This window comes from Salvia hispanica, chromosome 2 (assembly GCF_029641045.1).
Source record: "Salvia hispanica isolate PSC_SH4W2 chromosome 2, Shi_PSC_v1, whole genome shotgun sequence".
Taxonomy (NCBI): domain Eukaryota; kingdom Viridiplantae; phylum Streptophyta; class Magnoliopsida; order Lamiales; family Lamiaceae; genus Salvia; species Salvia hispanica.
The window spans coordinates 1,414,632-1,436,839 of record NC_142693.1 but is presented as its reverse complement, the minus strand read 5'-3'; the positions used below and the strand labels follow the sequence as shown (position 1 = coordinate 1,436,839).

The following is a 22,208-nucleotide window of genomic DNA, read 5'->3' as shown; positions in this document are numbered from 1 at the left end:
CTCTAATACCATATTAGAAATTGGCCACTCACCCCTTAAAAGGCCTCATAAGGGGGAGGATTATCCACACTTATATAGAGAAGCTAGGATCATCACCAAGCTGATGTGAGACATGGATTTGGAGAATTTAACATATATTAATCTGTTCCATAGTAGTAGAGTCATTTCATTTCGCACATTCATTTTGAAAAAATAATTATAAATAGTTAAAGTGGAGAAAAAGTAAAGTAAGAGAGACAATATTGTACGTAAGACTCTTCTCTACATTATTATCTTTGTTACTTTACTCTCTCTCCACTTTAACTATTTATTATTATTTTTTCAAAACGAATGCAGAAAATGGAATGACTCTACTAATGTGGAAAAGAGGGAGTATGTAATTTTATGCAGTTTTATGTTGTGTTGAGTGGAAAGAGTAAAGTAAAAAGAGGGAATAAAACAGAGATAAAAATGTTTCATTTTAAATAATGTGTTATCTTGATTGGGACAAACTAGAAAAAAAATTGAGTCATCGAGTATACCTTTTTTTTATTAACGCTCATTTTTAGTTCTATAATTTTGATCAAGAATAGTATTAAATTTGATAACTTAGTGATTATTGTACGAGTATTTCTTAATTTGATCTGCCTCCTTCCTAAGGATAAAGGAAGATGGTCCATTCCTTGGGAAGCATGAGATTTTATACAAGATGATTCCTCTTTATCTATTTTTCCTTTCTATTCTATTTTCTATATATTTTTGTGGCTATAGTGATTTGAACCCCCAAGCAAGTCAATCAGAGTTGCACTTCATTGTCGTATATCCAACTGAACGGGATCTTTGCAGCCTTTTTAGCCCTCCCTTGAGCCCTTTCCTCCATCCGTCTAATTCTCCGAGGCAACCCACAGACATAGTCTTGAGCTTTTTCCCCGTCCACAGATAGCCCCGTTATATTTTCAACTTTCCATCGCGCAACCAAGTGCTCTAGGACGTCCGCGTAGTCTCCTGCCGTGTAGACGCCAAGGCGCTGGGCGACGGCCGAGAAGTGGTGGAAGAGGCTGTCATCGCGACCATCGTACATAAAGTGGGCGGGCATTGCGATTTTCTTCTTCATCATGTCGGCGAATGCTAGCATGGTCGTGTCAGGGTCGATCTCGAAGAGCTTCTCGACAATCTTGGTGTATGCAATTTCGTGGCGTTTCTCATCCGAGGCGATAGTGCCGCATATCTGAGCCAAGTTGATGTCCCCGTGCTCCTTGGCTTGTCGGGCCGTGTTTCCGTGGGAGATGAACGTAGCCCTTTCTTGGAAGGACGTGTAGATGAATCCGAGATACGGGTTGTTTTCTGTCTTTACATCCTAAAAGAAGGGAATTTTGCTGCTGATTATTTGTCACATTTTGCTTATGGGTTTGGTAGAGGGCTTCACGCTCTAGAGACGGCACCACAAGGCATTTATAGCTGGCTTCTTCGCGATAGATTATGTATTTCGCTTAAGTTGTTAACTCAGCTGTTTATTATAAAAAAATTATGTATATGGACTAGGCTAGGATATTACTAGATTTTAGTAAATAAAGTTTGAATTATTAATTAATGTAGACAAAAGAATATAGGCAACAATATTGTACATCTAGAATGAAAATTTTAAGACCATATCAAATTTCTTTTTCTTTAAAATTTGATTTTTTAAGATACAAAAAGTTTTGTTTCAACATTATAGTCCAATAAAATATTTCTAACCTATATTAGTAAGAAATTTATTTTTGGTTATTGGTTGATTATCAGATTCCAAGTGAGTTATCTATCACGGGACGAATCATGACAACCAAACATGCAATTAATTAGATTAAGTGAGTTATCTATCACGGGACGAATCATGCCAAGTAATGGAAGAATTTAGTTACCATTCCTGAGCCGATGAGATACTGGATAGTCTTCTCGATTTGTTTCATGTCAACTCTCCCGGAGAGATAAAGATACATATTGAGGAGGTCTCCGTGTCTATTCTCCTCAGCCGTCCACGCCCTCGTCCAGAATGCCCAAGGACTTAAGCTCGCCCCGGTCTCATCCCTCACGCCATCTAAGGAGTTGACAAATGTCTGGTATGTTGGGAGGGCTTCCTCAGTGATCATATCTCCAACCAGAACAACTAAATAATCGTCGGGAATCTCCTTAGCTCTCTCTCTCAGTTCCTTGACCTGGTCATGAAATCCATCGGAAGCCGGATCAGGCAAGAAATCCTGCGCCTGCCAACACTTTTCGACCGGTTTGAGGTGAATCAACACGTTGTCGTAAGCCCAGCTTTCTAAAGATTTGAAGATCTCGACTTTTTGAGGGGGCATCGAGTGTGTGACTTGAATGTGAGAAGGTTTCTTCACTTGAACCCTAAACCTATATGTTACAAGACATAAGATATAGTCAACTTATGGAAAATTTTATTTACATTAACACTTTTGGATGTATTTTAAAATTAGAAAAATAATAAAACAAATAAATCTTCACATCCACCCCATGCCCTTCTTTTTCCTTACCAAATTCTAACTTCGTAGAAAAATTCAGAATTAGACCAAAGTTCGTTACATTAACTACAAATTAATTGTTCCATATTTAATTAACACTCCAACTTTATTTTAATCATGCCGGTCTCAATTTTGGGGATCATGGAAAATCAGAAACCACGCCCGATTCATAATAATATTTACGACCAAGTTTTAAGTTAATGGAAAAATCAAAATTCGTGCAAAGTTTGTGATATTAGTGAACAAAATATTGCCATAGAATATCGCAATAGGCATCATAAAAGAGAATTCAACACTTCAACAAATTTCAGCCAAACATATGTAAATTTATTCCAATCTTAAACGTTGAGTGAAAATGAAATCACGGCTTACTTTGAAGGAGAAGGAAGAGCTGAAGCCACGACGAATTTAGGACGCTTGCAGCCGGTGACGGGACGAAGAGCAAAAGAGGGGCATTTTGGTAATTGAAAGTTAATGGCATTCATCTTCATCGCTGTTCTCCTTTGTTTGTTTACACCAATATATACTCCTGCATGCGTTTGTGTAGTGTGTACACGTGTGACTGAAATGACTATATTACCCTTCATGCAGTGCTCTATATAATTCTTATCGCTTACATTTATGTCAATTTAATTAATGAGAGTTTATTCCTCTGTAGCTAGGATGTGCTCGTAGCTTACCCTAATTGCTCTTTAATTAATTGCGTCAATTAATGGACGTTGTTCTGTTTCTTATATTAATAAATACTACTCCCTCTATTCCCGATTAATTGTCACTCTTTCCCATTTCGGTCCGTCACTCAATAATTGTCACACTTCATTTTTACCATAATTGGTAAGTAGCTCCCACATTCCACTAACTTACTTCACTCACATTTCATTATAAAACCAATATAAAAAAGTGGGTGCCACATTCGACTAATTTTTTTCAGCTAACTTTTTTTTTTTACATTTCTTAAAACACGTGTCAAAGAGTGACAATTAATCATGGACAAGTACTATTTATTTAATCATTGAAAAATAAAAATGTTGCACATTGTCATGAAAAGAGGGACAAGATCCTCTAAATGTGTTATGAAAGACACTAGGCCGTGCTACGATCATGTTGTTTGTGAATTGGATGCACACAGATATCGAGTCGAGAGAGGGCATTGAATTTGTACTCTTTCAAGTTTGGTTGTAGATTAATCTCTAGTCTTAGAATACCAACCCTAAAGTTTAAATACCAAGTAATATAAAAATAAGATTATTGGATGTATGGCATTACGTATTAAATTAGTAATTACTCATTGCGTCTACGAGTCTCCTTTTTGTATTTTGGTCTGTCCGCCAATAAAGATCTCAATTCACTTTTATTTTAAATGTTAAGTACATTTTTTTATATTTTAGAAAGTTCCAAGTTAATTTGGTAATTTTTATTTTTGGCAAAAAGTAAATTAATCAAGTACTTTATTCTCTCTTTATCTCTCTTACTTTATTCCCAATCCATTTAACACACTATACTTATACTCCATGCAGAAAAAAGAAATGCCTCAATTAACAAGGAATGGAGGAATATAAAACTAGTACTCCCTCCGTCTTATAAAAGATGTTTAACTTTTCTTTTTAATTTGTCTCATTAAAAATGTCACATTTCTATTTTTGAAAAAAAGAAATTCTTTTACATTAATATAAAAATTATGTTTTCTCTCTTCACTTAACACATAAAATAAAATCTCCGAAAATCATGTGTCATTCCTCAAGCGTGAAATCATGTGTGGGACATAGTGAGTAGTATATAAGAGTATGATCTCCCGTTAAGGGAAGTCTTATAGATAGCTTTAATTTGCCAACTGGAGTTAGACTTCATTGACATCTCCCGTGTAAATTTTTTGAAACTACTTGATTGATTAAATTAAACTTAACCAAATAGTTTTGATATTTCACTTTACTAACAATTTCACTATTAGCTTATCCATCAAATTCGTCTCTAATATTATCATAACTAACATAGTACATCCCATCTACTATTCGACTCATCTAGCAAACTAGGCTTAGTGCGTGCAAGGTTATGTATGTATATTGATATTGCAACTACATTTACAAATATGCCCATGCTTGGTCATATTTAGCATTGTGTAATAATAATAAATAATAGTAACAAAAAACATGTACAACAAGATGATAGTAGACATTCAGTCAAAGGTCTTAATTCGTTAATTTACCAACACTTTATTATATTGAACGTTATCATATACTTCTCGTCCCATTAGAAATAAAACATTTGCTTCTCAGAGTTGAACTTCTCGGTCGTAAATCCAGCTGAACGGGATCTTGGGCGCATTCTTGGCCATCTCTCGCGCTTTCTCCCCTAGTCGTCTTATGCTCGGAGACAATTTACACACATAGTCTTGAGCTTTTTCCCCGTCCACAGATAACCCCGTTATATTTTCAACTTTCCACGTGGCAACCAAGTGCTCTAGGACGTCGGCATAGTCTCCCACCGTGTAGACACCAAGGCGTTGGCCGACAGCCGAGAAGTGGTGGAAGAGGCTATCATCTCGGCCGTCGTGCATCAAGTGCGCGGGCATCAAGATTTTCTTCTTCATTATGTCGGCGAAAGCTAGCATGGTCGTGTCAGGGTCGATCTCGAAGAGCTTCTCGACTATCTTGGTGTAGGCGGTTTCGTGGCGTTTCTCATCCGAGGCGATAGTGCCGCATATCTGAGCTAAGTTGATGTCACCGTGCGCCTTGGCTTGTCGGGCCGTGTTTCTGTGGGAGACGAACGTAGCCCTTTCTTGGAAGGACGTGTAGATGAATCCGAGGTACGGGTTGTTTTCTGTCTTTACGTACTGAAAATGTTTTGACGGACATGAAATAATGAAACGAGATGTCAATAATGTATGTATATGGACTAGATTAGGATATTAGGTTTTAATTAATAAAATTTGCATTATTAATTAACTAACGCATACAAATGAAAATAAGTTACTCGTCAACTTTTCCTTTTTAGTTTGTCACATTCAAGATATGCATTTTCTATATTTAAAAATAAATTTCTTCATTATCTGTCATCATTGAAATATTCAAGCACATTTTTCACTGTACTTATCGTATTTAACTCTTCCATCTAAAACTCGTGTCATTTAAGATTCAGAATGTGGTCAAATGGGAGGATGAAGAACATGAGAAATTATATTAATATTCTACTCCATTAGTTCCCCATTAAGTGTCTACATTTGTCAATTTAGTATGTCCTCGTTGAGAGTTCATTTTCACTTTTTACCTAAATGATAAGTAAACCTCACATTCTACTAATACATTCTATGCATATATTTTATTTTAAAACTAATAGTAATATAAAAGTGAGACTCATATTTTTACTAACTTTTTCAACTCAATCTCCTTTTATTTCTTAATCGTGCAAAAAAGAAAGTTGACACTTAACAGGGGACGAAGGGAGTATCAATCACGCCTCGTCACTCAAACCAATCCAAAGAAATGAAGGAAGAATTTAGTTACCATTCCCGACCCGATGAGATACTGGACCGTCTTCTCGACTTGCTTCATATCTACTCTCCCGGAGAGGTAAAGATACTTATTCAGAAGGTCTCCGTGTCTATTCTCCTCGGCCGTCCACGCCCTCGTCCACACGGCCCAAGGAGTCGAGCTTGCTCCCGTCTCATCCCTTACGCTATCGAAGGTGTTGAGAAATGTCTGGTACGTCGGGAGGGCATCCTCAGTGATCATATCTCCAACTAGAACAACTAAATAATCGTCGGGAATCTCCTTAGCTCTCTTTCTCAGTTCTTCAACTTGGTCATGAAATCCATCGGAAGCCGGATCAGGCAAGAAATCCTGCGGCTGCCAACACTTTTCGACCGGTTTGAGGTGAATCAACACGTTGTCATAAGCCCAGCTTTCTAAAGATTTGAAGATCTCGACTTTTTGAGGGGGCATCGAGTGTGTGAGTTGAATTTGAGAAGGTTTCTTCACTTGAACCCTAAACCTATATGTTACAAGACATAAGATGTAGTCAACTTATGGAAAATATTAATTACATTAACACTTGGATTAATTCAATTATGGTTCGGGTTTTGAGCTAGCCTAGCGTGTATATATTAACCGAATTTTCGATTTTCCAATGAAATTAAACAAATTGGTTGTAAATTTCATTCAACTGGATTTTTCCATAAACTTAAAACTTAATCCTAAATATCGTGAACTTTGATATTGTTGTCGATTTCCCACAACCCACAAATCGAAATTAACGTTACTAAATTAAAACCCAAGTGTCAATCAAATATATCAAAACGACATCATTTTAGTTAAAATTGGAAAAATAGTAAAACAAATAAAAGTTCACATCCACCCCATGCCCTTCTTTTCCCCTACCAAATTCTAACTTCGTAGAAAAATTTAGAATTAGACCAAGGTTCAAAATATTAACTACCAATTTATTGTTCAGTATTTAATTAACACACCAACTTTATTTTAATCACGCCAATCTCAATTTTGGGGATCATGGAAAATCGGAAGCTAGTAATATTTATGACCAAGTTTTAAGTTAAGGAAAAATAAATTCGAGCAAAGTTTGTGATATTAATGACCAATTGCCATAAAACACACTATAAATTTCATCCCTATATAGTAAAAGAGAGTCCAAAACTTCAACAAATTTCAGCCAAACATATACTATAAATTTATTTCAATCTTAAACACTGAGTGAAAATGAAATCACGGCTTACTTTGAAGGAGAAGGAAGAGCGGAAGCGGTGAAGAACTTTTAGGAGGTCTGCAACCTGTGACGGGAGGAAGAGCGAAAGAGGGGCATTTTGGTAATTGAAAGTTAATGGCATTCATCTTTATCGCTATTCTCCTTTGTTTTTTCAGGCTGTTTACACCAATTTATACTCCTGCATGTGTTTGTGTTGTGTGTACATGTGTGAATGGAATGACCATATTACCCTTCATGCAATGCTCCATATGATTCTTATCGTTTACATTTTTGTCAATTTAATTAATGAGAGTTTAATCATCTCTAGCTAGGATGTGCACAGTGCACATATAGCTTACCCTAATAACTCTGAATTAATTGCATCAATTAATGGACATGGATCTATTTCTTATTAATTGTTTATTAATTGAAAAAATAAATTTGTTTATTAATTGAAAAATAAATTTGTTGCACAATGTCATGAAAAGAGGGACAAGGATCCTATAACAATTTGTTTACCAAATTTGGTATGTAATACTCCCTTACGTGTCAACTGATTGAGTCGTATTCTTTTTTTAGATGTCCCAATTAAGTTGAATTATTTCCTTTTCTAACAAAAATCAAAATATTCAATCACTATTACATAATTGATAATTCCATCACCTACTTTACTCTCTTTTTATTTTTCATACTTTATTCACCTCTTCTATTTTTCAATAAAATTTCTTAATCTTTGTGTCTAAAAGTTTTCTTCGACTTAATTGGACCGGAGGGAGTAATAATTTTTGGATTGGATGCACACATATATCGACAGAGGGCATATTGTACTCTTTTGAGTTTAATTGTAGATTAATCTCTAGTCTTAGAATACCAACCATATAGTTTAAATACCAAATAATATAAAAGTAATTGGATGTATAACAATTACTACATAAGAATTAAATTAGCTAGTAATTACTCTATGCGTCTGCGATTAGGAGTCTCGTTTTTCCATTTTGATCTATACGTTAATAAGAGTATCAGTTCAATTTAACAATAAATGATAAGTAGGTCCAACAATCCACTATTCATTTCCTAATAAAATTGTAAGCATAAATTTGTTGTTCTTCAATCTGTGGAGAATGAAGAAAACAAATTTATGTGCGTACAATTTGAATTCACAAAATAATTTGGGAAAAATCACAATACTTGATTAAACATTTGTGTATTACATATAATGATTCAAAATGCGAATTTCAATGTAAAAAATATATGTATTTACATAATAAACACATAAAAATAAACTACAAAAAGATTACATGGAAAATAGTCATTTCTAGCCATGGTGTAAAGCTTACTCCGCCGGCCAGCCCTAAACTATTAATTAATTGAATTAATCAATATCATTTTAGGTTTCCCACAAAATAATGCATATATTGACTTTTTTATTGTACACCTTTTTTTATCAATAACTTTTGTTAAAATACATAAAAATCATAATAATAGAATGGCTGGCGGATATATGTTGATGGACGACTCAAAACAAAAAATGAATTTATATTTTATGGACGGAAATTAATACTAAGAGCATCCCCAACGCAGCCTTAGCTAAGAGCTGTGCTCTTGCCGTCGGCACGACACGCGAGGTGCTCGCCATTGTGCTCTTGGTGAATAAGAAGTGATATATAAAAGAAGAAGTGCGAATATGTTTATAAAATGTATAGAAATAGAAATGTTTTACATGTCAATAGGATTGAGCTAGATATATTCCAAATAGTTTACATAAAATTTACTATAATATTCTATCTTTTTCACCAAACATAAAGAGGTTGTTCATTATGAGATTTTATGCAATATTATTATGTTAAACAGAGAAAAGTAATATCTACAGAGAAAAGTAAAATGGAGATAACGTTGTTTCCATTTTAATAATCCTCAGAGTTGCACTTCTCTGTCGTATATCCAGCTGAACGGGATCTTGGGCGCATTCTTGGCCATCTCTCGCGCTTTCTCCCCTAGTCGTCTTATCTTTGGTGACAATTTACACACGTAGTCTTGAGCTTTCCGCCCGTCCACAGATAACCCCGTTATGTTTTCAACTTTCCATTGGGAAACCAAGTGCTCCACGATGTCGGCATAGTCTCCCGCCGTGTAGACGCCAAGGCGTTGGGCGACAGCCGAGAAGTGGTGGAAGAGGCTGTCGTCGCGGCCATCGTACATAAATTGGGCGGGCATTGCGATTTTCTTCTCCATCATGTCGGCGAATGCTAGCATGGTCGTGTCAGGATCGATCTCGAAGAGCTTCTCGACAATCTTGGTGTATGCGATTTCATGGCGTTTCTCATCCGAGGCGATAGTGCCACATATCTGAGCCAAGTTGATGTCACCATGCTTCATGATTTGTCGGGCCGTGATTCGATGGGAGACAAACGTCGCCCTTTCTTGGAAGGATGTGTAAATAAATCCGAGGTACGGATTGTTTTCTGACTTCACGTCCTGCGTGAAATATTGATATATGGACCAGATAAAATAAAACGTATTTTGTTTTATTGTGTCCTCATGTCCCTATTAAATGTTTCATTTTTTGACTGATGCGAATTTTAAGAAACATTGATAAATGGACCAGATAAAATAAAACATATTTTATTTTATTGTGTCCTCATATTCATATTAAATGTTTCATTTTTTATTAATGCGGATTTTAAGAAATATTAATATATGGACCGGATAAAATAAAATGTATTTTATTTTACTGTGTCCTCATGTCCCTATTAAATGTTTCCTTTTTTACTAATGCGGATTTTAAGAAATATTGATATATGGACTTGATAAAATAAAAAGTATTTTATTTTATTGTTTTTTCTCATGTCCCTATTAAATGTTACTACATTTTTTACTGACACGGATTTTTAAGAATGAAATAGTTTGACTTTCTTAAGAAAAGTGTGAGTAAGAATTTAATTACCATTCCGGACCCGATGAGATACTGGATAGTCTTCTCGATTTGTTTCATGTCAACTCTCCCGGAGAGATAAAGATACTTATTGAGGAGGTCTCCGTGTCTATTCTCCTCGGCCGTCCACGCCCTCGTCCAGACTGCCCACGGAGTTAAGCTCGCCCCGGTTTCATCTCTCACGCCATCCATCGTGTTGAGCATTGTCTGGTATGTCGGAAGTGCTTCCTCGGTGATCATTTCTCCAACTAGAACAACTAAATAATCATCAGGAATCTCCTTAGCTCTCTCTCTCAATTCCTTGAGTTGGTCATGAAATCCATCGGAAGCCGGATCAGGCAAGAAATCCTGAGGCTGCCAACACTTTTCGACCGGTTTGAGGTGAATCAGTAAATTGTCCTCAGCCCAGCCTTCCATAGATTTGAAGATCTCGACCTTTTCAGGGGGCATCGAGTGTGTGACTTGAATGTGAGAAGGTTTCTTCACTTGAGCCCTAAACCATTATACAAAGACATAGTTGTAGTCAACTTACGGGTAATATTAATTACATTAACACTCAGTGGCAATCGCAGAAATAAATTTTAGGAGAGACTTCAGTTAAATTTTTATATTTAATAAAATATATATAGAGTGGCGATGAATTGCTAATTAATTAGTTTTCTAAAATTGAGACCATTAATTAAAACTGAAGTGTCAATTAATTATACCAAAACAACGTCGTTTTAGTTAAAAATAGAAACAATAATAAAACAAATAAAACATCACATCCACCCCACGTCCTTCTTTTTCCCTACCAAATTCTAACTTCGTGGAAAAATTCAGAACTTGAAAAAGGTTTATAATATTAACTACCAATTAATTGTTCAATATTTAATTAATACTCCAACTTTATTTTAATCACGCCAATCTCAATTTTGGGGATCATGGAAAATTGGAAGTACTCGTTCGAGCAAAGTTTGTGATATTAGCGACCAAAATATTGAAGTAGTAAAATATATGGATAACATTCTTTTTCTTTGTAAAGTTGGGTTATTAAGTTGCACCTCTAAAATTCACACCCCTTGTAAAATTCAAACAAATTTCAGCCAAACATAATTATATATTTATTCCAATCTTAAATGCTGAGTGAAAATGAAATCACGGCTTACTTCGAAGGAGAAGGAAGAGCTGAAGCCACGACGAATTTAGGACGCCTGCAGCCGGCGACGGGAGGAAGAGCGAAAGAGGGGCATTTCGGTAATTGAAAGTTAATGGCATTCATCTTCATCGCTACTCTTCTTTGTTTTTTATCAGCCTGTTTACACCAATTTATAGTCCTGCATGTGTTTGTGTTGTGTGCACATGTGTGAATGAAATGACCATATTACCTAGGGGAGCATTCGAGTTTTGGTTCGGTTTTGGTGCGGTTTTTTCCCCAAAACCGAACCAAAGTTTAAAACCCAAACCACACCCAATCCGAAAAATCAAAAACCGAACTAAACAGAAAAAACCCAAATTATATAAAAAACCCGAAAAACCGAACAAAAAACATATATATATATATAATAGATTTTATTTTATATAATAGAATATATGTCTATAAACATAAAATAAAAAATTGATAGAATATATATAATACATATTATATAGAATATATTCAAAGAATACATATATATATATATATTATATAATGTAATATATTAAATTAATAGAATATATATAATATTATATTTAAATATAATTCGGTTATTTGTTTTATTTTTCGCCTGAACCGAAAAATCGAAATTTTTGTATTTTCAAAACCGAACTGAAAAACCAAAAAAAACCGAACTACATTTCAAATTTTCTATTTGGATCGGTTGGAATATTCGGTTTTTAGTTTTTTTCCTCACCCCTAAATTATTATCCTTCATGCCATGCTCCATATGATTCTTATTGTTTACATTTTTGTCCATTTAATTAATGAGAGTTTAATCACCTCTAGCTAGGATGTGCTCGTAGCTTTTCCCTAATTACTCTGAATTAATTGCATCAATTAATGGACATATATGGATCTGTTTCTTGTATTATAATACTATTTGTTTATTAATTGAAAAGTAAATTTGTTGCACAATATATTGTCATGAAAAGTGGGACAAGGATCCTCTAATGTGTTAAAGATACACACCATGCGTCGCCGTTTCCATATAAATTCAATTAAGCTATGATAATAATATTAACTAAGTTGAGCCTTATTTTTTCTTAGATTTTCTCAATTAAATTGAATTATTTTATTTTTAATAAAAAAATAAAATATTCGATCTTCTTTTTTACTTTTCAACATAATTAATTTATTAAGCTTTGTACATAAAAATTTTGCTTCAACTTAATTGAGACGGAGATAATAATTTTTTAATTGGATGCACGCATATATGGATAGAATGAATTTGTACCTTTTCAAGTTTAATTGGAGATTAATCTCTTGTCTTAGAATACCAACTGTAAAGTTTAGATACCAAATAATATAAATATAAAATTGGATGTATAGCAATTAATACATAAGAATTAAATTAGTAATAACTCTATACATATACGATTAGAAGTCTTGTTTTTCCATTTTGATCTGTACGTTAATATAATATCCGTTCAATTTAACTATAAATCTAAGTAGGTCCTATAATCCACTATTCATTTCCTAATAAAATTGTAAGCATAAATTTGTTCTTCATTATGTGAAAAAAAAAAGAAAAAAAATTTATGTGCGTACAATTTGTATTCACAAAATAATTTGGGAAAAATCACAATACTTGATTAAACATTTGTGTATTACATATAATGATTCAAAATGCGAATTTCAATGTAAAAATATATATATATATATATATATATATATATATATAGGGATGTATTCATGTCAGAACGCTAAGTATAAGTAAAACTCGAAACACTTGCAGTCCATTGGATCATATGATCTAATGGTTAGATTAATGCCACGTGTCATCTAATAATGTAGAATTTTAGACTAATAATGTAGCTCGGATAATAATGTAGCATTTTAGTTTAATAATGTAGCATTTTAGTTTAGAAATGTACAGTTTTAGTCTTACAATGTACATTTCTAGTCTAATAATGTACCTCGCCTAATAATGTAGATTTTTAGTATCATAATGTAACAAATCACAGCCATCCAATCTAATGATCCAAGGGCTGTGATTTGTGCTGTGTTTTACGCTAAGATGTTGTAAGGACCCTAACACACCCCTATATATATATATATATATATTTAAATATATAAATTAATAAACGCATAAAATTAAACTACAAAAAGAATAAAAGACTACATTAAATATATGTATTTAATGTATAGCTTACTCCGCCGGCCAGCCCTAAACTATTAATTAAATGAATGAATTAATCTCATTTTAGGTTTCCCACAAAATAATGCATATATTGACTTTTTTATTGTACACCTTTTTTATCAGTAACTTTTGTTAAAATGCATAAAAATCATAGTAATAAAATGGCTGGCGGATATGTGTGTCGTCTGTGTTCGTAAGATTAAAATATAGAGTAGGGAGTACTATTAACCCACACAATTGAATTTTATTGCTATTAACCCACACCATTTTCACAATAGGATAAAGTTAGAGGGCATTTGATAACTATGTTAGAGCAAGTTAAAAGGTCTTATCTAGCTTTAATTGTATATTTGGACTCATATAAGCCTTACTGAATAGTCCGTGTTATTTTTATGGCCCGGACCAGGAAGCCCACTTTGAAACCTATGTTACAACTTAAAAAATTAACCCACACATGATGGGTCATCTTTGTGAAACTAAGTAAGTACTCCCTCCGTCCCGGAGTATTGGACTCACTTCTTTTGGGCACATGATTTAAGGAAGTGATATTTAAATAGTTAAAGTGGAGAGAGTAAAGTATGAGAGAGGGAAAAAGTAGGGGAGAGAAGAGAGAAAAAAGTAGGTGGAGAATAAAATAAGATAGATGCTTTTTGCTAAAAAAGGAAATGAGTCTAATATGTTGGGACATCCCAAAAAGGAAAGTTGGTCTAATACCTTGGGACGGAGGGAGTACTAAGTTGTCCACCATCTTTCCCACTCTTGATTAGTGGCCTCGTGGGCATACATATTACTCCCTTCCTCCCACAAAGATTATCTCATTTTTCTATTTTCGTCCATCCCACAAATATTGTCTCATTTTCTCATTTTCGTCGGCCCCACAAGATTTATCTCATTTCACTTTTTACCATTTTTGGTAGTGGACCCATATTCCACTAATTTATTCCTACTCACATTTTATTATAAAACTAATACTCCCTCCCTCCAAATATATTAGACTCCTATTCCACTTTGGGATGTCCCAATACACTTGAACCATTTCTGTTTATGGTAAAAATTTACTCTACTACCAACTCCACTTACACCACTAAACAACTATCTCCTAAATTCATGTGCCCAAAAGAAATGGATCTAATATCTTGGGACGGAGGGAGTACTATATAACAATAGGATTCACATTCCACCAAATTTTTCAACTCAATTTTCATTACATTTTTTTAAACCCGTGCCCAGTCAAAATGAGACAATCTTTGTGGGACGGAGGAGGTATTATTGTTCTTATTTTAGTTTACACAAAATTTAGCATGATATTCTATCTTTTGCATTAAGCATAGAAATAGCTTAAAGTTTCAATTAAAATTACCAATCACACCACTTATAAATATAACTAGCACAAACAATGGTGAAAAAGACTCTTAACTATATTATTCTCTTTCTTACTTTACTTTATCTCCACTTTAATTATTATTTATTATTTTTTCAAAACGAGTGCGAAAAAGAAGTGACTCAAGTAACGTGGGATGGATGGAGTATATCTTAACCATTATCCTAATTAGCTATAGCTTGGATAGTCTACCAAACAAGCTCTTAGTAGTTTGAAATTTTATAGTTAATGACGTGGAATATCATAGTGGAAAAACGCACTCAGTTTTTCTGTGCTACTTCTGTCCCACTTAAAGTGCAGCATTTCCTGTTTGATACAAAATTTTATACGATATTGTTTGTGAATTGAATGTAGAGAATAAAATAGAGATAACGATGTTTCCATCTTAAAAAATATGTCAATTTCACAAAATGAAAAATGAGTCATTGTATGTGGACAGAGAAAATATTACTCCCTCCGTTCCAGTTTAAGAGTCATATTTTGCCATTTTTATTCGTCCCAGTTTAAGAATCTCATTTAGAATTTACCATATTTAGACATAAAATTTAACCTTATTGTTGATGAAATTTACACTTAAATGTCATTACTTTCATAAAAATAAAACAAAACAAAATCCTAAACATACAAATTAAAAATAAAAAGGGTCACTCCAACAATTTCTTAAAACTTATGCCCCAACTAAATTACACTCTTAAACTGAGACGGAGGGAGTACATAATGTCGAACCTTAATAATAATAATAACAATAATAATAATAAAATAATAATGAATGGCCGAATTTTATTGTTTCGTCCATGTCCCCATTTTTGTAACACACCATCATCCTCCATCAGGTTGCTTAGAGTTGCACTTCCCTGTCGTGTATCCAGCTGAACGGGATCTTCGGCGCGTGCTTTGCCATCCCTCGAGCTCTCTCCTCTATACGTCTGATTCTCGGAGACAAATTACAGACGTAGTCTTGAGCCTCTTGCCCCTCTGCGGATAGCCCAGTTATATTTTCAACCTTCCATCGCGCAACCAAGTGCTCTAGGATGTCCGTGTAGTCTCCTGCCGTGTAGACGCCAAGGCGCTGGCCGACAGCCGAGAAGTGGTGGAAGAGGTTGTCATCGCGACCATCGTGCATCAAGTATGCGGGCATCGAGATTTTCTTCTTCATCATGTCGGCGAAAGCCAGCATGGTCGTGTCAGGGTCGACCTCGAACAGCTTCTCAGCTATCTTGGTGTATGCAGTTTCGTGGCGTTTCTCATCCGCGGCAATGGTGCCACATATCTGAGCCAGCTTGATGTCACCGTGCCTCGTGGCTTGTCGGGCCGTGTTTGCGTGCGCCACGAATGTAGCCCTTTCTTGGAAAGATGTGTAGATGGATCCGAGGTATGGGTTGTTTTCTACCCCAGGGTCCTGCAATAAGTTTCGTATGAGGTGGCGTTCAGTTCGTCAAACAACACTATATGTGATAAACTAGGGCTAAGTCACGAGATAGAATCTAATCTTGGTATTACGAAGGTGGGCTAACTTTTGTCAAAAAAAAGGCAACCAAACAAAAATTAAGATTAATCATGGCCTTTAATTGTCACAAGCAATCATAGCAACCGAATAGGCTCTAAGTAGATAATCAAGTAAAACCATGGGCGAACCCAAGTTGGATGGGGAAGGGGCTAAAGTCCTTTATTTGTCATAATTAATCATAGCAACCGAACGGGCCCTAAGTACATAATCAGAGTATTATTTTTTAAACATTTTCTATGAGTTCATTTTAAAACTATTATGTAAAAGTCCCTACATATTAATGATCTAAATTACTCAAAAATATACCTTAAATAAAATTAAGAAATTCCAACCTCAATCAATAAATATTTCTGCGCCCGCCCCTAGTAAAACTATAGGGATGCGCTTGGTATAATGAAATGAAGGTTTAGATTTAGAAATCGAGCATTCAATTTCAAATCCACACACGTTATACACTCATGGCACGCACACACTGACACACACACAACACACAACCCAACATTGCACACAATATACACAAAATATACTCCTTCCGTCTCCGATTAATTGTCACTATTTGACCGGACACGGATTTTAAGAAATGTAAAGAAAAATTGGTTGAAAAAGTTAGTGGAATGTGGGACCTACTTACCATTTATGGTAAATATGAAGTGTGATAATTATTGAGGGACGAACAGAAATGGAAAATAATGATAATTAATCAGGGACGGAGGGAGTAATATTGAACACACTACACACAGAACACACGCGCACACAAAAATAAACACATACACTTGCACACACAACTCAAAAAATATAGGAAGATAATGTACTGGTTACCATTCCCGACCCGATGAGATACTGGATAGTCTTCTCGACTTGCTTCATGTCTACTCTCCCGGAGAGGTAAAGATACTTATTCAGAAGGTCTCCGTGTCTATTCTCCTCTGCAGTCCACGCCCTCGCCCAGATTGCCCAAGGAGTCGCGTCCACCCCCGTTTCATCCCTCATCCCGTCCATGGTGTTGAGCATGGTCTGGTACGTCGGGAGGGCTTCTTCCGTGACCATATTCCCGACTAAAACCACAAAATAATCGTCGGGAATCTCCTTAGCTCTCTCTCTCAGTTCCTTCACCTGGTCATGGAATCCATCGGAGGCCGGATCAGGCAAGAAATCCTGAGGCTGCCAACACTTCTCCACAGGTTTGAGGTGAACCAGGATATTGTCATGAGCCCAGCCTTCTATGGATTTGAAGATCTCAATTTTGTGAGGGGGCATCGAGTGTGTGACCTGAACATGAGCCTCACGGGGTGGTCTGAAAGGCTTCTTTGTTGTCTCAACTTCCCTTCTAAAATATTTGGACAAACTTGTCATGAAAATGCACTTGAAGGAAAGGGTGTCAATTTTATGCAACATATACTTCCTCAGTCCCCAATTAGAGTCCCTTTTATGGCTACATATTTTAAGCAAAGTGACTGGAAAAGTTAATGAAATGTGAGTTCTATTTTCACCCGAAAAATAGTTTTAGCAATCCACACAACATGTTTTAATGCAAAATTTGTCAAGTAATAGAAAAATAGAGAGAAATGTGTGAAATGAGAATCCGAATTTTATGCAAGTAATTTCGATTAATGCACGAAACGAGTTTTAATGTTTTAATGCAAAATTTGTCAAGTAATAGAAAAATAGAGAGAAATTTATGAAATGAGAGTCCGAATTTTATATTTTACCTCTGTCCACGAAAAGTAATTCCGGGTAGTGCACGATACGAGCTTTAATGTGAAATTAGTAAAGTGAGTAAGAGAGATACAGATAAAAAGAGTTGAAGAAATTTAAAAATAATAGATTGAGACTAACTTTGGTGGACGACTGAAAATAGAAAAGCAAGAATATATATGTGAACAGATACAGTATTAGTTTTATAATGAAAATGAGTGGAATGAGTTAGTGGAGTGTGATTCAACTTACTATTTACAGTAAAAGTGAAATGTGACTTCTATTGACGGACGAACTAAAATAGCAAAAATGGACTCCTATTGCCGGATAGAGGGTTTAGAAACTAACGTTAACCGGTGCTTATATTATAATAAAAAAAATGAAATCACAACTTACTTTGAATGATAGGGAAGAGTGGAAGCCATGAAGAATTTAGGATATCTGCAGCAGGAGGCCGAAGGAAGAGCAAAAGATGCGCATTTTTGTGTTTCATAGTTAAGCACATTCAACTTCATTGTCATTTTCCTTCCTTTGCAAACAAAATATTGTGTAGAGAGATAGATTTGTATTGTGTTTTTTTTTTGTCTTGATCTTGTGATCATTTTATTCTCATGTGTTCGTGTGTTGTGCGTGTAAAATGTGTGAATGGAATGACCATATTACCCTTTGTGCACTTTTAATTGTAGGTTGGTAATGTTCACATATTGTCACTTAAAAAGTGCTTGTCTTTTTCCTTTTTTTTTCTCCAAGGAAAATACTTATGTTCTTATAATATAAATTCTAAATAAATAATAAAATAATTAAGATGATTATTATCAATCTTCAAGTATAATATAAATTTAAAATAATTAATGAAATAATTAAGATGATTATTATCAATCTACTTGAAGTAATAGATCCCCTGCAGGTGCCGATAAACACAACACTTGGTGTTGCCCAGTAAAACTACGCCATGCCATTCAATTTTACTTTCCCTTATTCTTATCTGCACAACACCAACTACTGTGTTTATTGGCATTGTAGGGGATCACTCTCCCTAGTGGAATATACTAAAAGAGATAGGAATGATATGCTACATATCTTATGTGAGCACCACTCTCGTTTGATGCACGTTTAACGTTGTTCGTTTCGATTTATATATTTAGTTTGATTCTAATACATAAAAAATGTTATTGAAGTTTTTAATTTCACAAAATTTATAAAAATCAAAGCTCGATTTGCTCGTTCTCTATAATTTTAAATAAATTAATAAACGACTAAATCGAGCTTTGGTTTTTATGAACTTTGTGAAATTAAAAACTTCCATAACAATTTTTAAATGTATTAAAATCAAACTAAATATATAAATAAAAATAAACAATGTTAAACGTGTATCAAACGAGAGTAATACTCACATGAGGAATTCATGTAGCATGTCCTTCTAAAAGAAAAAGCCTTTTTGAAAATTAATGCTATCTAGCAATTTTGTTTCTGTCCAATCAATGTACCTCAGAAATGCACAACATCACATTTAAAAGGCGGCAGCTTATTTATGATGGCCTGTGAATTAGTTGAGAGAGAAAGTAATGGAAATAATTAAGGACGATTTTTCAAGTATTATGTTCCAATGTTTCAAAATACTTTTAGGAGTTATTAATGTGAAGTTGGTCAAATTGATGGAAGTTGATGGATACTCAGTACTCACCCAGTTTTTCATTGTGTTTCCTTTTCTTTTATTTTGGTTTATTATTGATTAATTGTTTTTCTTTAGTGAAATGTGATTGAGATAAAGTCATTTTTTTTTTCGATAAATTTTGGAATTCATACTTACAAAACAAAAACATGTCTGGCACATTTTGCATTATGTTCGTACTTACACAGTAAAAACATATGTGGCACATTTTGTGCTAAATAGTGATGAAAAAAAAGTTTCCCGGCCCACGAATAAAACAAAGTCAAGAAACCCTAAATAACTTAATAGAAGAAAATAGGAAAAATAGGAAAATTTTATGAAAACTCAAAAAAACAAATAACTCTTTTCAGCACAAGTTACTCCGTCGGAGAAGTGTTGAGTTCAACTATTTGATGCAAATTCCAGTAGATTGTAGATGACACATTAATCAGTCCCAAAATAATTTGAAATTCGTACGGTACTTATGAAACAGACATAGAAATCAAAGCCATCATCGTGCCGTAATTTACAATTGAATTTTGACATAGGACTAGGAGATTGTTTAAGGAGCAAAATCTTTGTGTTAATATTTTTTGTATTTTTCTTTTATTTCTTTTATAAGTTACTAGGGTTTTTGAGCCACTTATAAAACAATAGGTTTTTTATATTTACAATTAATTTTGATTTTTATGAAACTATGGTTACTTTATTATCTCTACAAAGAGAGTTTTTATCACTATTAATGAGAGTTTGTGTTGTTCTTTTTTTCTCCAAGGGGAAAACTTTTGTTCTTATAATAAATATAGATTTAAAATAATGAAATAATTACTAGGATGATATATATCAGTCTAATCGAATTAATTTTGTTTCTGTCCAATCCATGTCATGATAATTACCTCAAAAATGCACAACATCACATTTAAAAGGCGGCAGCTTATTTATGGTGGTATGTGAATTAGTTGAAAGAGATTCGGGGAATACATAAAGATTATTTCATATACTCTATTAGCCGACAAAATAAAATTTCAGTGTTATTTCAGTATTAAAGTCGTATTTCACTTTTATTATCCCATATAAGTAACACTGTATTTTCACTTTTCATCATAATATTAATATATTTATAAAGATGGAAATCATATTTTATTTTCTTTTCCTATCCATTTTTCTTTAGGGATTTTACATTGTGGACGAATAGAGTATTACTGCAATAGTTTCTAAACATGTGCTAATAATGGAGCAAAACATATGGTAGGATTTACTCCCTATGTATGCGAATAAGAGTCTCATTTTTTTCATTTTAGTCTGTCGGCGAATAGAAGTCTCGGTTCATTTTTACCGTAAATAGTAATAGGATCTCACCTTCAACTAACTCATTTCACTTACGTATCATTTAAAACTATAATATATCTTCATTTTATGATTTTAGTCAATTAATATTAAATTTGATTTGATATTTCAACACCCCTAACTTATCGATTTGATCCAATATAGTTTGGTCAATTTTGAGGGAAGTTGTCGGCCAACCATTTTTCGGCTCAATTAGTATACAAAATAATGACGATTCTTGTCATTATATATATCATGTGTCACGTGTCATCATCATATTTCCCTTTATACACCTGGTGTATTTATGATTATGTACTTGGTTATGTTTATCTTATTGTTTTTTATTATATTTTTCAAATAATGGTCCAAAATAGAAATAATTGCTATTTTTAAAAAATTGAGGAAGTATAAATAAATGGGCCGTACTCCCCTTGTTTTCGTTATTTTTAAATATCAAGTAACTAATATAAATATTATTTGATTAATTCAATTACTATATTTTAATGATAGATTAATATATTATACACCTTCCGTCCCGGTTAAGATGACACATTGCTTAGTCGGCACAAAATTTTAGGAGTTATTTGTTAAAGTGTGTAATTGCAGAGAGAAAAGATGTGTGTAAGTGTAAAAGTAGAGAGATAAAAAAAGATAGATATTTTAATAGGAATGAGAAAAAGTGGTTGAGTGTATTAATTAGAGACAGAAAATTTCCAAAAAAGGAAATGTGTCATCTTAGTTGGGACAAACTAAAAACGAAAACGTATCATCTTAAGCGGGACGGATGGAGTATGATTTTATAATTTTATTTTAATTTCTGTATTTTCTTTTATTTCTTTTTTAAGTTGGCTAGGATTTCTGAACTACTTATAAATAATGGTTATTCTTGTTTGCAATTAATATTAATATTATTAACAAATTTTATTATCAAAAACTATGGTTAATTACTTTCATTTCCCTATCAAATCATTCTTGTAGCACTTGTGAGTCACCTAAGAAATTGGATCCATTTATTATATTAATATTTGTTGAGAAATACCCAGTGTAGTTAGATTCTTCCAATAAGAGTATAAAATTTGTAATTCAAAATATATACTAGTATTTGAGTAGCATCGATCGCTTTAAAAGTTGTAGTCATTCACTATTTTCTTAATTTATATAAGACAGTAGAGGGAAGAGTGCAAGTTAACTTGTTGATGTTTAAGCTTG

The 22,208-nt window shown here is 33.8% G+C and overlaps 4 protein-coding genes across 4 annotated transcripts; all 4 read right to left on the bottom strand.

The window, feature by feature from the left end:
* Positions 1 to 671: 671 nt before the first annotated feature.
* Positions 672 to 2,986, bottom strand: LOC125214082 (stearoyl-[acyl-carrier-protein] 9-desaturase, chloroplastic-like). The gene is made up of 3 exons (XM_089065750.1): positions 2,868 to 2,986; positions 1,881 to 2,367; positions 672 to 1,336 (listed from the first exon to the last, which is right to left on the bottom strand). Exons 1-3 carry the CDS (start codon positions 2,984 to 2,986, stop codon positions 776 to 778), a joined length of 1,167 nt encoding a protein of 388 aa, XP_088921876.1. The 3' UTR covers positions 672 to 775.
* Positions 2,987 to 4,693: 1,707 nt separating this feature from the next.
* LOC125214070 (stearoyl-[acyl-carrier-protein] 9-desaturase, chloroplastic-like) lies at positions 4,694 to 6,476 on the bottom strand. The gene is made up of 2 exons (XM_048114952.2): positions 5,996 to 6,476; positions 4,694 to 5,325 (listed from the first exon to the last, which is right to left on the bottom strand). The coding sequence occupies exons 1-2, from the start codon at positions 6,431 to 6,433 to the stop codon at positions 4,765 to 4,767; spliced, it is 999 nt and encodes a 332-aa protein (XP_047970909.2). The 5' UTR covers positions 6,434 to 6,476; the 3' UTR covers positions 4,694 to 4,764.
* Positions 6,477 to 8,855: 2,379 nt separating this feature from the next.
* On the bottom strand, positions 8,856 to 11,392 carry LOC148931350 (stearoyl-[acyl-carrier-protein] 9-desaturase, chloroplastic-like). Its single transcript, XM_089063566.1, has 3 exons — positions 11,271 to 11,392; positions 10,135 to 10,615; positions 8,856 to 9,665 (listed from the first exon to the last, which is right to left on the bottom strand). The coding sequence occupies exons 1-3, from the start codon at positions 11,387 to 11,389 to the stop codon at positions 9,105 to 9,107; spliced, it is 1,161 nt and encodes a 386-aa protein (XP_088919692.1). The 5' UTR covers positions 11,390 to 11,392; the 3' UTR covers positions 8,856 to 9,104.
* A 3,994-nt stretch (positions 11,393 to 15,386) lies between these two features.
* Positions 15,387 to 18,596, bottom strand: LOC125214093 (stearoyl-[acyl-carrier-protein] 9-desaturase, chloroplastic-like). The gene is made up of 3 exons (XM_089066211.1): positions 18,419 to 18,596; positions 17,147 to 17,654; positions 15,387 to 16,219 (listed from the first exon to the last, which is right to left on the bottom strand). The coding sequence occupies exons 1-3, from the start codon at positions 18,541 to 18,543 to the stop codon at positions 15,659 to 15,661; spliced, it is 1,194 nt and encodes a 397-aa protein (XP_088922337.1). The 5' UTR covers positions 18,544 to 18,596; the 3' UTR covers positions 15,387 to 15,658.
* Between the last annotated feature and the right edge of the window lie 3,612 nt (positions 18,597 to 22,208).